The sequence below is a fragment of the Lagenorhynchus albirostris genome, chromosome 7 (genome assembly GCF_949774975.1).
Source record: "Lagenorhynchus albirostris chromosome 7, mLagAlb1.1, whole genome shotgun sequence".
NCBI classification, from domain to species: domain Eukaryota; kingdom Metazoa; phylum Chordata; class Mammalia; order Artiodactyla; family Delphinidae; genus Lagenorhynchus; species Lagenorhynchus albirostris.
Window position 1 is genome coordinate 103,342,822 of NC_083101.1, and position 13,262 is coordinate 103,356,083.

At 45.0% G+C, this 13,262-nt stretch overlaps 1 protein-coding gene across 6 annotated transcripts in view; it reads right to left on the reverse strand.

Moving 5' to 3' along the window:
• Positions 1–266: 266 nt before the first annotated feature.
• The window catches only part of ADRA1A (adrenoceptor alpha 1A), a 91,058-nt gene continuing 78,062 nt past the window's right edge, over positions 267–13,262 (reverse strand). Inside the window, exons 2-3 of one of the 6 annotated variants that reach the window (XM_060155719.1) lie at positions 10,072–10,457; positions 642–997 (exon numbers count right to left, since the gene is read on the reverse strand). In XM_060155719.1, coding sequence (XP_060011702.1) covers positions 878–997; positions 10,072–10,457 — 506 coding nt within the window. In that variant the 3' untranslated portion in view covers positions 642–877. Of the gene's footprint in view, positions 282–641; positions 998–3,844; positions 5,645–5,868; positions 6,287–7,208; positions 10,458–13,262 lie in introns of those variants that run through there. The other 5 variants (XM_060155720.1, XM_060155724.1, XM_060155723.1 and 2 more) reach the window with 5 other exon arrangements.

Sequence of the window (13,262 nt, forward strand, 5' to 3'; positions counted from 1 at the left end):
GGTCATAAATTTGTCTACAGTGAGGGGCTTGGGGGGGGTTGATGAAACAGAAATGGGACCAGGCCAAGGTACTGTAATGCCACACTGAATGGGCAGCGGGACCCAAGACGCAGGAGCTCCAGCAGCTGAGATTGTACCACTACAGTCACTAAGGGTGTGGGCAGTGAGAGTGGGAGGTGGTCTTCAGAAGGTCTGAATGAAAAGGCCTCTGAGCAGGCAATGGCTGTCTACATCCTCATATCCAGTCAGGTCAGTGTACTTTCCTTTCCTCGACTCTTAGGCTGTGAGACAAAGCAGAGTAAAAACTAACTGGAGGCTGGTTGGCACCCATTTTCCAAGCTAACCCTGATGCAGGGCAGGCGTCATTGAAATAGCGCTCACCCACTGCTGGGATGGGGGCCCCGTGGTGATCACAGCCTCCCACGTGCCCCTCAGTGACCCAACTCCCAGGACTGGGTTCTGCCTTCGGTTCTTTTTTTTTTTTTTTTTTTTTTGACCACAAGGCATGTGGGGTCTGAATTCCCTGACCAGGGATCGAACCTGTGCCCTTGGCAGTGAAAGCACAGAGTCCTAACCACTGGATCACCAGCAAATTCCCTGGCTTTGGTTCTTGATCCCCTTTTGCTCTGTCTCACCTTCTCTCGGGGTCTAGAGTCTGTCCCGTTCATTGATGGCTCTGGGGAGGGATTCCGTGCCTGTGGGTCTGGAGACAGTCACTAGCCTGGGATTGCCCACTGCTGGGTTCTGAACCCTGATTAGAACCAGAAGCCTCTTGTCATCAGCTATTACCCGAGCCTTCCTGGTGGAGCATCTGGTGTTCCCAAGATACCTGTAACTAGTGCTTGAATTAGTGGTCCCTTGCTTTCTCCTTGCCTGCTTATGAGGGGTCCCAGTTCTCAGAGATGACCACCCAGGTGCTGAGGACTGCTGTGGGAATATGAAGCCATATGACACTTCCTGTCCTCCAAGAGTTTTCATCTAGTTGAGAAGACGAAACCTATATAGGTAGAGTGTAAAGTACGTTTTAAAGTGAAAAACGTTATAGATTTTAAAAAGCAACAGAAAGGTCACAATAAAGTGCACAAGTAGTTAAATATATTTTATAGACAATTGCTGTAGGAACTTGGAGAGGGTGATCAGGAAGGGCTGCATTTGAACTTCTGATTTGGGAAAAGAATTGGGGAAGAATTTTTATGGGCAGAAAGAAGACAGAGGGAAGGGGAGTGTTACGGGCTGAATTGCGGCCCCCCTAAATTTTGTATGTTGAAATCCTACTCCTAGTACTGCAGAATGTGACTGTATTTGGAGACAGGGTCTTTAAAGAGGTAACTGCAGTCAAATGAGGTCATTGGCGTGGGCTCTGATCCAACAGGACTGGTGTCCTTCTAAGGAGAGGAGATGAGGGCACAGACACACAGAGGGAAGGCCGTGTGCAGACACAGGGAGAAGGTGGCTGTCTGTAAGTCAAGGAGAGGGGCCTCAGAAGAACGAACCCTGCCGACACTTTGATCTTTGACTTCCAGCCTGTAGACTGTGAGAGAATAGACTAATGCTGTTTAAGCCACTCAGTGTGTGGTACTTTGTTATGATGGTCTGAGCAGACGGAGGGATTACAAATGCTAGGACCTGCCTCAGCAAAAGCAGGAGCACGTTTGGTAGGAGAGGACCCTTTGCTTGCAGTAGAAAGTCTCCCGGTGCAAGGATATGATGAAAGAATAGGAGGAGTCCAGGAACAAGGTCCAGGAGCAAATGGGCTGGTGAGATAGAGACGGGGCACAGCAGCACCAGAAAAGAAGGAACACCTTGCACCCAGTTGAGTTTTGCCTACAGTATTTCTTCTGGGGGAATAATCGTTGCTTCATGCTAGCATGAAACCAAGTTTACAAGATTAATCAAGGCCTCAGAGGCCCTGAGGCACACCTGAGAGGGAAGTGAAAGGAAAAACAGCAGCAACAACAAAGGCAAGAGACGAAAGTTGAAGAAGAGAAAGAGAAGGGGACTTTGCAGGGTCCCTAAAGACTTCCGAACTGTCTGAGAGTGAGAGGTGGCAGTTGGTAAAAGGAGAAACGCACATCTTGGGGGAGGTAATAGATACCACTCCTGACTCTCTTCTGAGATGTGACTGCACATGGTGTTTGTAGCCTTCATTTGGAACTAACAGTATAAGAAGACAAAGACAGCAATCCGGGTAGAGAGTAAGGGTCCTTGTGGAGGCCTCACCTGCACTCTGAACCGGCGGTGGGCGGGGGAGGGGGGCGGTGGAGGAGTGTCTCTTGCCCTGGACTCACTTGAGGGCACGGACCTGCCGTGGGAGGGGACAGAGCAGCTGAGGGAAGCCCCAAGCTGTCAGCACTGAACCCTGTGGGAACTGGCCCCCTCTGGAGCAAGGGCACCTCCCCCAGCATCACCACTGCTTGTAAGCTTGGCAAGAGAGGGAGGGCGGAAGGATGGAGAGAGAGGAAGGGATGAGAAAGGAGACGGGAAGGAAGGGAAGGAGATGGTGAAGACAGACAGGGCCGGGAGGAGGGAAGGGAAGCTGCCACACAGCGCCTGCCCCAGAGCCTTCCCTTCTGTGCCCACGACGGGCAGTGGTGTTATTACTGACTGGTCTCGACACTCCCAGGTCCTTCCCGATCAGGTCTGCCCCTCCCCCCATCCCATGCCCCACCGCAGCGGAGTCTCATCTCTCAGCCCCGTGCACACCCGGTCCTGGGCCAAGGGAACGGCACACGTTGTTCCCAGCTGGGACAGCCTTCCTCGCTTGACTGCCCATCAGAACTGGGAGGGGCCGGGAAGGAAGCCCCGCCCACAAAGCGCCCAGCTCAGGGAAATATGGCTCCGTCATCCCAGGGGAGGTCTAAATATGTTCCCCATAGTAACGCCATTTCGAGGCTAGTTAGGTCGTTTCAGACTTAAACAAAAAGGAAGAGAAGAACAAGAGGAGGAGGCGGAGGAGAGTGCCTGCTAGTAACTAGCACCGGTCTTTTGGCTGCTGTCCTCCCGTCCGGCACCTCCTCTGGACCCCAGGTCCTCATGAGCTCCAGGGCAGACCCTCAGATGCCCGGGTGCCTGCGCTGCAGGCCTTCCCAAGGAGCCAAGCGCGGCCCCTAAAGCCTCTGGGGACCTCCCTTCAGCAGGCTCCATGGGGCTGGGAGGGATTTCACATCGACCTTGGTCAGATGGCTCTGATTGGCTGTTGCTTCTGTCAAAGTTGGCCAGATTGTGCTGGGGCATTTTGCCAATGAGGGGAAGGGCTGAAAGACCCCCGTGGATGCCCCCTGGGCTTCTGCTGACTTGCTTGTTCTGCAGAATACAGCAGTGGGAGGGGGGATCGACAATCACAATGACATACTAAAGTTATCTTTTCGGTGGGCAGGTCATATGGGGCAGGAGCCAGCCCTGAACGTGAACTTGTCACTTGACCTAACAACTCATACAGTTCGGGAATGTTAATGTAGTCAAGTGCAGATGTGGCAATGGAATATTAAAAAAAAAAAGCTTGTATGTTGAACACCTAAATCCACTGCTTAGCATTATTTGTACTACACTGTTAACTAGTAATAGCAGAGATCAAGAATGGTAAATTGTGGCCCATGGGCTAAATCTGGCCCATGGGCTATTTTTTGGTATAGCCTGTGAACTAAGAATGGTTTCTACATTTTTAGAGGGTTGTCAAAAAAAAAAAAAAATTCAAATGAAGAGTGTGTAATAGACCGTATGGCCAACACTGCCTAAAATATCTACTTATCTAGCCATTTGCAGAAAAAGTTGACCAATCCCTGGTGGACATTAAATAGATTTTTATTTTTTGGTTCATCTGGGAACATCCTTCCCTGTCCCCGTTTAGAACAATGCCTCTTGGAAAAATGCAACAGATGAGCTTGGAACACACCCAGATCATAAGCTGGGGACTGTCTGTGCCCTTCTGTATTTTTTTGTGCCAAGTGCAGCGCCTGGTGCAAGAGAAGAAGTGAACAGCTTGTTGATGGTGATGATCGGGGTGTATACAGTTCTCAGGCTCACTGTAAAACAAACATTCCCGCAACTCTCTCTCTGGGACCTTTCCTGAAGTCCTTAAGGTGTCAATCACTGCTGGCTTTGCCTTACATGTCACCCCGATGAGCAACCCAAGAGCCCCCCACCTTGCTTATTTCCTTAGCTCTTGCTGCCTATCTAGGGAGAAACAGATTACATCTGCTTGTCTTTTAGTCAGTGAGAGAACCCTAGACAGATATGCACTCAGCCCCTAGAACAATCTTGATCAGCCCAGCCGCTGGCAGAGATACAGCAGGAGAGAAGGTACAAATAGAGCTGAAAATACGGTTCAAGAGGTGAGTGAGTGAAATGTGAATGTCAGAGTCTCGAGAAACGCAGTGGACCTTGGGGATATTGAGAGCATCATGGAAAAAGAAGTCAGAGGCTGGATTTGAAGATATTCAAAGAAATCCTTAAACCTCACGTCATCTTTCCCCTTGTTTTTTCATATGCTAGGTAAAGATAATAATTCCTTCCTTCTCTTTCTGCCTCACAGGGATAACTCGAGATAGGCAAAACTGCTTTGGACCCATATGAAATATTAAATAAATAGAAGAAAATATTAAACTCATGTTGGGATTTTCTGTAGCTTCTTTTCTATCACATCAGAATGAAACTACTATATTCAGGGTTTTTTTGCTTGTTTGTGTTTTGTTTTTTATTTTTGCGGTACGCGGGCCTCTCACTGTTGTGGTCTCTCCCGTTGCGGAGCACAGGCTCCAGACGCGCAGGCCCGGCGGCCATGGCTCACGGGCCCAGCTGCTCCGCGGCATGTGGGATCTTCCCGGACCGGGGCACGAATCCATGTCCCCTGCATCGGCAGGCGGACTCTCAACCACTGTGCCACCAGGGAAGCCCCTCAGGTTTTTTAATAGGTCAGCGCCTTCATTATTTTTTTCCCTGCCAAATGTAGTATTAATTTGCTCTTAGATTTTTTTTTTTACCTAATTAAGTATGTATTTCTTACAGTTTCGCAATAATCATTTCCAGCTCACAACGTGCAACGTTGACTGTGAAATGGAGGGAAAGTATTGTAGTAACTCCTGAGCCACAAGTATTAGAAAGACAACTGTTTTGTCTTTGGAAATGAATAAGCATCAGCTTTAGGGAAGTTCCTCGTTTATCAGTTGCTGCAACGCATTATCGAACAGCTCCAAGCAATGTCCACAGTGAATCTTCTTCCTCCTCAACAGCCCCCTTCCAACGTCATGACCTTCCTTTTAGGCGGGAGACTCAGTAGTCCGTGTTACAGTAGCAAAGAAGTGACATTTTCCTATACAGAACAGACAAGGTCCATCCTCAGCCCCCATGACATTTGGGTCTGGGGAAGTATGAAAGAGGTAATGCTGATGGGATCACTGGCAAGGGCTGGTGTCCTCTGCTCAAATCCCAGCTGGCTTTCGCCAGCCCAAACCCACAACACTCATCTTGCAGGAACTTCGGAGGACCAGAGGCCATTGCTGCCATTGCGTTTTGAAGACGGCGGACCCCACAGCAGCCTGGGCTCAGCCCTGCTCCACAGCAGGTTGTAGACAAGGAGCATGGGGCCAACAGTGTTCCAACCGGGCTCGACCGGAGCTGTGTGCAGGTAGTTTCATGGTTAAAAGTCCTAGTGGTGTAAAAAGAAATCAGAGTAACAAGTGAGCATACCTCGGATGCCTCCATATTTACCACCGCTGTCTTCTTTTTAGTCTCCCTGGTTTTGCTTGAAGAATTTACTTTCCATGTGCTTGGGCTCCCTTCTCCCTTTGCTGACAAGCAGAGCTCTTAATTAAGTCAACAAGTACTCAGACACAGAGGCAGCGTCTCTTTTGGCAAGAGGATCTGAGCAGAAGCAGCCCCAGAAGCAAGTGAGAATGTTTGTCAAGCTGTGATTAAGCAGCTGTGATTAAAGAGAGAATAATTCCCTGCCCAAGCAGATAGTTCCTAACAAGTTATCACTCCCAGGCCATAACCGTGAAACCTATTGGGCCAGAAGGTCTGTGTGATGGTTCACTTTGAGGGATGGGAGTAGCTGAGACATTCAGGACTTAAAGCTTTCCTTTGTGAAATCCAGGAACAAGAGGATGTCATCTAAGAAGCAGACATAGCTGCCAACTGATTCTTCATTTTCAAAGATTGCCAAGGTCTCTGGCTACTTGAAGACCAGCATTCTGAACCATTTCCTCATGGTGACAGATACGAAATTCACATATTTGACACACTCTCTGGGCTTTGTGTAATTCCTGGTGAAATAGCTATAATTCCTTCTCTCTCTCCAACTCAGAAATACCCTTTTTTCTGGAGTACAGGTGAATGCAAGTGATAACTGCATTTGCTTTTTATTTATTTAAAATAGGGATATGCTTCCTGAAAGTGTGCTGATGAACGGTGGCTGTGCGTCAATAACTTCAACACACTGCACAATGCGTTTTGCATCCAGACTGTGTTGGCTGTTCTGAGCCAAGCCAGCCTCTTCTGCATTCTCTTACATGTCCATCTTCACCCAGTCTGATATCATTTGTCCTTCATGCAAAGCCTGAAGAACATTCCAGGCCATTCTCCCCTCATGCGGGCTCTAGGGCTTGGAAGACCTCGGGTCGAATCATGGTTCCTCCTTGGCCTTGGGTGAGTCCTTAGTCACATTTAACTATCACATTTTTTATCTGTCAAAGAAGAAGAATGGAATTGCTATGACATTTAGAGGCAGTGGGTGCCAAGTGCTCTGCCAATGCCTGGCATACAGTAGCACCTAACCAGAAAGCCTTAAGAAAATATTTATTTACCCAAACATCACTGTCTACTACGGATGGACCAATCCAAGTAGGTGGCTCAGAGCGTTAGGAACCTTAATATCTTGGGGAGTGTTAGCAGATCCCAAGTGATAACAGGCAGAAGCGGTCTTTAAATGAGACAAAAGGGAGGTAAAAGGAAGAAAACTTGACGCGTAAAGTGCTTTTCTGAAATCCCTGCAAAGGTCTGGGGAAATTCTTGAGTAAAGAGATTCAAGGTCTCTCTTAAGGCGTGCAATTTGAATTGCAGGAGAAACTCAAATTTCACCTATCCCACAATGTCAAGTTGATTTTTGGTGATGTTTAGACAATCCCAAAGCAACTGCTTTTTATAACACATTAGAGAAGATATTTTGAACACTGGGTATGTTCTTCAAACTCCAAATAGAAGCAGTAAACATGTGAGTATAAATATGACGATCATTTATTTAACTGTGACAATTTTAGAGAGCTTTTGGCATGCTCAAAGGTACAGAGATTTTTGTGGATGAGTAAAAATATAACTCGTACATTGTTTATCCCGCTTTGGACTAAGTCTTGGGTGACATTATCAATTTCTTGTAAAATTGGCATGTTTATACCTAATATCATGTGATGGGAAAGGAAAAAAATGTTAAAGTTTGCCTCCCTGGAGGGAGTGGGTATAGAGAAGGGTGTAGCAGACAATTATTTATGGATAGTTTTACATGAATACAATTGTCATGGCTTTTATCTGATGACCGAAAGATTTTCGAGTTGTTTATATTTTTTGTTTTGTTTTGTTTTGTTTTGCGGTACGCAGGCCTCTCACTGTTGTGGCCTCTCCCGTTGCGGAGCACAGGCTCCGGACGCACAGGCCCAGCGGCCATGGCTCACGGGCCCAGCCGCTCCGCGGGATCTTCCCTCACCGGGGCACGAACCCGCGTCCCCTGCATTGGCAGGCGGACTCTCAACCACTGCGCCACCAGGGAAGCCCTCGAGTTGTTTATTTTGATTAGAAGTGGCATTAAAGCTAGCTTTCCAGCGATCCTAAGCTTTCTAGTATCTAAAATTTAAATTTGTCTGTAGAGGTGTTTAAAGAACATCTCAAATGTGGAGCCACGTTCTGCTGAAGAAAAGCTATTACCCTTCTTTTCATGGGGACACACTTCCTGTAAGGGGGAGCCTGGTAAGATTTAAAAATTCAGATCCTAAAAGAAGTTCTTCTCAACAATGAAACTGAAGTGAGGCTTGCATAGTCAAGTCCTTCCCTGATGCCTACGGCATAATAGGACACCTACATCTGGAAGAGCTGTCAGGAGACATACAGACAGACCAGAAGAGTCTAAAAATCCAGCCAACATCTACTGCCAGAATCCAAGTTACGAGCACAAGGCACAGTGTCTATCTGGTCAACCATGAGACACTTTCGAGAAAGGGCTGAGAAAGCAGTAACATTCTAGGTCAAAACACGACCAACAACCAAACTCAAATCCACATGCGAGCATACCTTCCAGGGCACTATGCAGAGAAATTAGCCTTTTAGAGAGATTTCAGGAAATTATCATTTTGCTGCAAGAAAAGAAGGAAAGGATGATGGGGACACTACCTTTGCTGTGAAGGTTAAATAATGGCTACAATCTGCCTTGAAATTCTTAGAGGGAATTACCCCCAATAGGGGAAGAAGGCCACAGAAATGGTCAGGAGTTTAAGACCAGTGACTCTAGTCAAGAATTATTTCAAAAACATAACTCTTCTTTTAAATTCTTATTGTGGAACGTGAAAATATTTTAATTTTTACATATAGTCACCATCTGTATCTTTGTAATATACGGAATTATTAAGGTTGACCGAAATTTGGTATACATAAAGCAAAAAACAGTGTGTTCCCCAAGTTCTTGTAAAAAGTAGGGATACATTAAATAAAAGGACGATTGGATCTTTTATCAGCATAAACAGGCTTCTGTCCAAAACCGTTTGCAAACTTCTGTTTCTGATGGGGTTTTTGGTGACCAGAAAGCATCCTCCCAAGCTAAGCGTGTGTATCTTTCAAAGTTCTGGATCATCAGACTCATTCCAACATGTCCCATGTGCCCCGGGGACTGTGGACTTCACTCATTATGCAGTAGTGAAGCAGCTGAGAAAAAATGGGAGTCGTGATGTGCCTTTCAAAGTATTAGAAGCTCTGGTTTTTCATAACGCAGTTCTGGAAAAGGCAAGTGATTTGCCAAGAAAAGCCTTTCTAGGCCATGTTGAAAAGGCTGTGGAGTAATTTTGCAGCCTCTATCTTAGCATGAAATTAGCATACCCCAACCCAACCTCTTGATCTTTAAATATGTTACACAAGAAGCCTCCTTCCACCTGATCTTTGAGCCACTTAATGGAATTCTGTCCCTAGAAGTTAAGTTGAAACATTGACCCTCATCTTTACTGTGTTCCATTAGGAAAAGCCGTCTTTCCCTGACTCTTTCTAGACCCAAGTGTAGATGATATACCTCCATTATATCAGAGACATAATGAGTGCCCCTCACTCTCATCCTTAGGGAATCAGAAGCAATCACATTGTAGCCAAAGGTAACTCTCACTGTCAAGTTTCACCCAAGCCGAGAAACTGGATGTGTCAGGAATGGTGGAGTTTAAAACTTGCTCTAAAAATAACGTGTCTGGATACCGGCCACCATCTTAAGTCTCTTCCTCTCCAGGCCCTCTCCCCGTAAAAACCCAAAGTGGTTCTCAGTAAGTTTAGCCTGGAAATAAAATCCCCTCACTCCATCAAGAAATAGCTCCAAACTTAGAGTGCATGCTCAAAATATTCATGATGAAATCATAATCCTATATTTATAGTCTTTTGGATTGTGTATGAAATTCTGTTTCCCATGGTGTTTTTCGTTGAAAGGGCCAGACATGCAAAGCGGGCTCAGAGGATGACCCAGAGAGCATCAGCCTCAAGGAGATGCTGTTTATCATCATTGTGAACGGGATGGTTGTGTGACACCCTCCCTCTTCCCTAAGCCCTACCCACTGCCCAAGAGTCGGGTCTCCTCCCCAGCCCATTCCCAGATGGTCCCTGATTTAATGGTCCTGTCTCATCACCCACAAAATGTGAACTGGCCTTCCCAGTAGGAAGTGGAGTGGGTGCCTAAGATCATGCCCCTGTCCTGATCCTTCCTGTCCTCTAGACTTCCTCCCCATTTTCACTGAGGGAGATGGTATGGATCTTAATGGTTGGAATTTGATGATTCTCTCCATGGCTGGGTGTCGAGAGCCCCATGCAGCAGCAGACCTGCAAAAAGCTTTTACTTCTCACCCGGGCAGTGGTGCAGGCTGATTGGTCTTTGGGCACTGTAATCCTGGCAGATCCACGGGGCAGGGAAGAGAAAAATTTCCATTCACAGACCCCATCCGTCTTGGAGATCTTATAGAAGGTCTCTCCGGATCCCACTGGAATGCGCACCAGGTCCTTGTGCTGCCCCTCCAGGGCGTGGCTGGGTGCGTGCAGAGTATAGCCCAGGGCATGTTTGGAAGACTGCCTTCGGTGCAGACACTGGATTCTCAAGACATTCTGAAAGGCCTTTTTAAACTCTTGACTGGAGCATGGGTATATAATGGGGTTGATGCAGCTGTTTAGGTATCCGAGCCAAAATGCTATTTTAAAAACTGTTTCTGAGGGCCTGAAATCAGGAAAGAAAGACCCTGGAAGAAAACACACAGATTCATACATGTTATTTGCAAGCCAACGGGCCAACTGGCTAGGAAAGTAAAGCAAACCAACAAACAAACACCTTATTATATCTTTAAAAAGTTTCAAATGATTCCCAATGCACTTGAGTTTTCATGTTTGACTGACTGTCCCCTAGGAACCCCTTGGTAATATCCTCAAAGGCTATTCTCACTTGGTCCACATGTGCAATATTATTTAAGGGAAAAGACCCAAAGGGTTAGGGCTGTGCTGGTTCTTAGTGATAAAACATTACTTGGTGTCCGCTATAAAGCTTTAAAAAATGAAAACGTGAAATTTACGCTGAGTCTACATACGCAAATTGTTTTTCCTGAATTTAAAAATAAGTTGAAATCCATTCAAAAATTCATAATAAAATAGGGTTACCTGAATGTTCCCTTTGTTCTTTGATGCAGTATTATACAGGCACAGCCTAAATAATTATGAATTCTTTCTCTCCTGAATATTGGAGTTGTATATTTTGATGAGAATCCCAAATTTATAAAATATTGACTTGGCCAACTTTGGCCAGTGATTTTTGATTATTTTCCTTTGATGATGCCTTTGAACAATTTTCCTTTGATGATGCCTTTTGACATTACAGTATACTTGTCTGCTCAAAATACTCCAGTAGCAACAAAATGCTTGTCAATAGCTTGACATGCAGGGTCCTCCACAGTGCTAAACCTACTCTAGATTTCTAACATTAATACTTCCACTCTAAGCAGACTCACCACAAACTTTTCCCCAGATCATTGCTCATTTTTTTTGTTCTCTTAAGTTGGGTCCAGATGTCTAAAACGCTCTTTCCTGTCCTCTTCACCTATTTTAGGTGATTTAGGTGAAATCTGTTAATTTACGCGGCAGGGATCAAGTTTCAAGCGTCTTTACATCTTATGTGGTCACTATCTCATAGCTCTTGGAAGCAGAATGGCAAAAGCATGGAACCCTAAAGCAGGAACTGTCTTAGAGGTTATTTTATTCAATTATTCAATTTCCAAGTTAAAAAAATGATGATTAAAGGGGCTGTCACAAACTTAATAGCTACAGTACTAACATAGCGATGGATAAAGAGATATAGAACTGCAAAAAAAAAAAAAAAAAAAAAAAGAGATATAGAACTCCAAACCCAGTGTTCTGTATTCTCTGCACAACTTTTTTCTTTTGCCTCAGCCGAATAAAGGTCTTGATTTTATGTCTTTCTTTTTGTCTCTGCTCTAGAGACCCATCAGAGTCATGAAAAACTGATGGGTAGGCTTAAAAATCTACTCTGACAAGCAATGCCCTGAAATTTTGCAGAGACTCTCATAAATATAAACAAAGAGTAAAGTTAAATATTGCAGAGCCAGAGAAGGCAAAATGGTACAGTGATTAATGAGAGCTTTTTTTTTCTCTCTGAAACACACTCCCTGATAATAAATTCAGTGTGTCTCAAAGAAATTAAAACACACACACACACACACACAACCACACACGCAGATGATGATGATGTTAAGTGAGAAAGTATTATTCTTTAGCTCCAAAGCTTTTAACATTTTCCTATAATTATAAGTTACTCATATGGAATGTCTGGTTTGGAACAGGCTAAATACTTTACATACAATTTAATCATCATTAGTAACATCAAGAGTTACATGATTCCTACTGTATAGCACAGGGAACTCTACTCAATACTCTGTAATGACCTATATGGGAAAAGAATCTAAAAAAAAGAGTGGATATATGTATATGTATAACGGATGCACTTTGCTGTACAGCAGAAACGAACAACACTGTAAATCAACGAGACTCCAATAAAAATTTTTTGAAAGTTATATGATTCGTATCAACATCCCCATTTTACAGATGAAGAAACTGGTTTAATGAGATTGAATAATTCAACTAAAGTCACTCAGCAGATGGTTACTGGGAGAGCTGGGATTTGTAATTGGGAAGTCTGACTTTGGGGCCTTTGTTCCTTTATCGAGTCTCAAAATACATTAGAATAATACATCTCTAGGGAATGAGGATGGTGTGTAGAGAATGATGAGGTGTACAGGTGGGGGTGTTAAATTGGAAAGATGGTTTTTCAAACTCAAGCAGAGAGGTGGAGAAAGCAGCCAATACCAACATGAACGGTGGTTTTGTGTGAATGTAGTCAGTTCCAGAAAAAGTTCATCTTCATTCTGATGCCTACATGTTGTCCAGTATTTCTTCCTGATAGGAACAGTGACAGGATTAAGGGAACCTGCTTCACAAGGCAGACCTTGGCTCAGGCTAAACGAGAATATATGAGCAGGGCAATGCCCCAAGTTACCTTGTCTTGGAATTTCTCTATTCTGTAAATCAGCTAGAGAGGGAAGTCTATTTCCCTTATTTGAAGAGCTTAAAGAAAAAGAAAAAAAAAAACACATGAATTCTGAATGTGAATACTAGTGAGGTGATTTGGCATCCTTGGAATTTCCCATAATTCCTTCAGGGACACTCTCTGTGCTCACAGAGCCCCGTTCTGCATTCAGACATCTCAACATTTCCTTTCAGTCCCTTTCCTCCCATTTCTCTTCTCTCCTTCGAGACCCCCTGAATGCCGGGTCTGGCCGACGCAGCGCCAGGTCATTCTGGCCTTCCTGTTGTTGTCCACAGCTTCAGAGGTAAATACTGGTCCTTTCCCTCATGTGCCCTGCTCAAAACACCCATTTCCTCACTGCAGCTGAGGCAGAGGGTGAGAAAGGAGATGGTTAAAATGAATTTACACTAAGATTTGAAAGTCAGATAGTCCAGCTTTAACCCTGCAGGAGTAC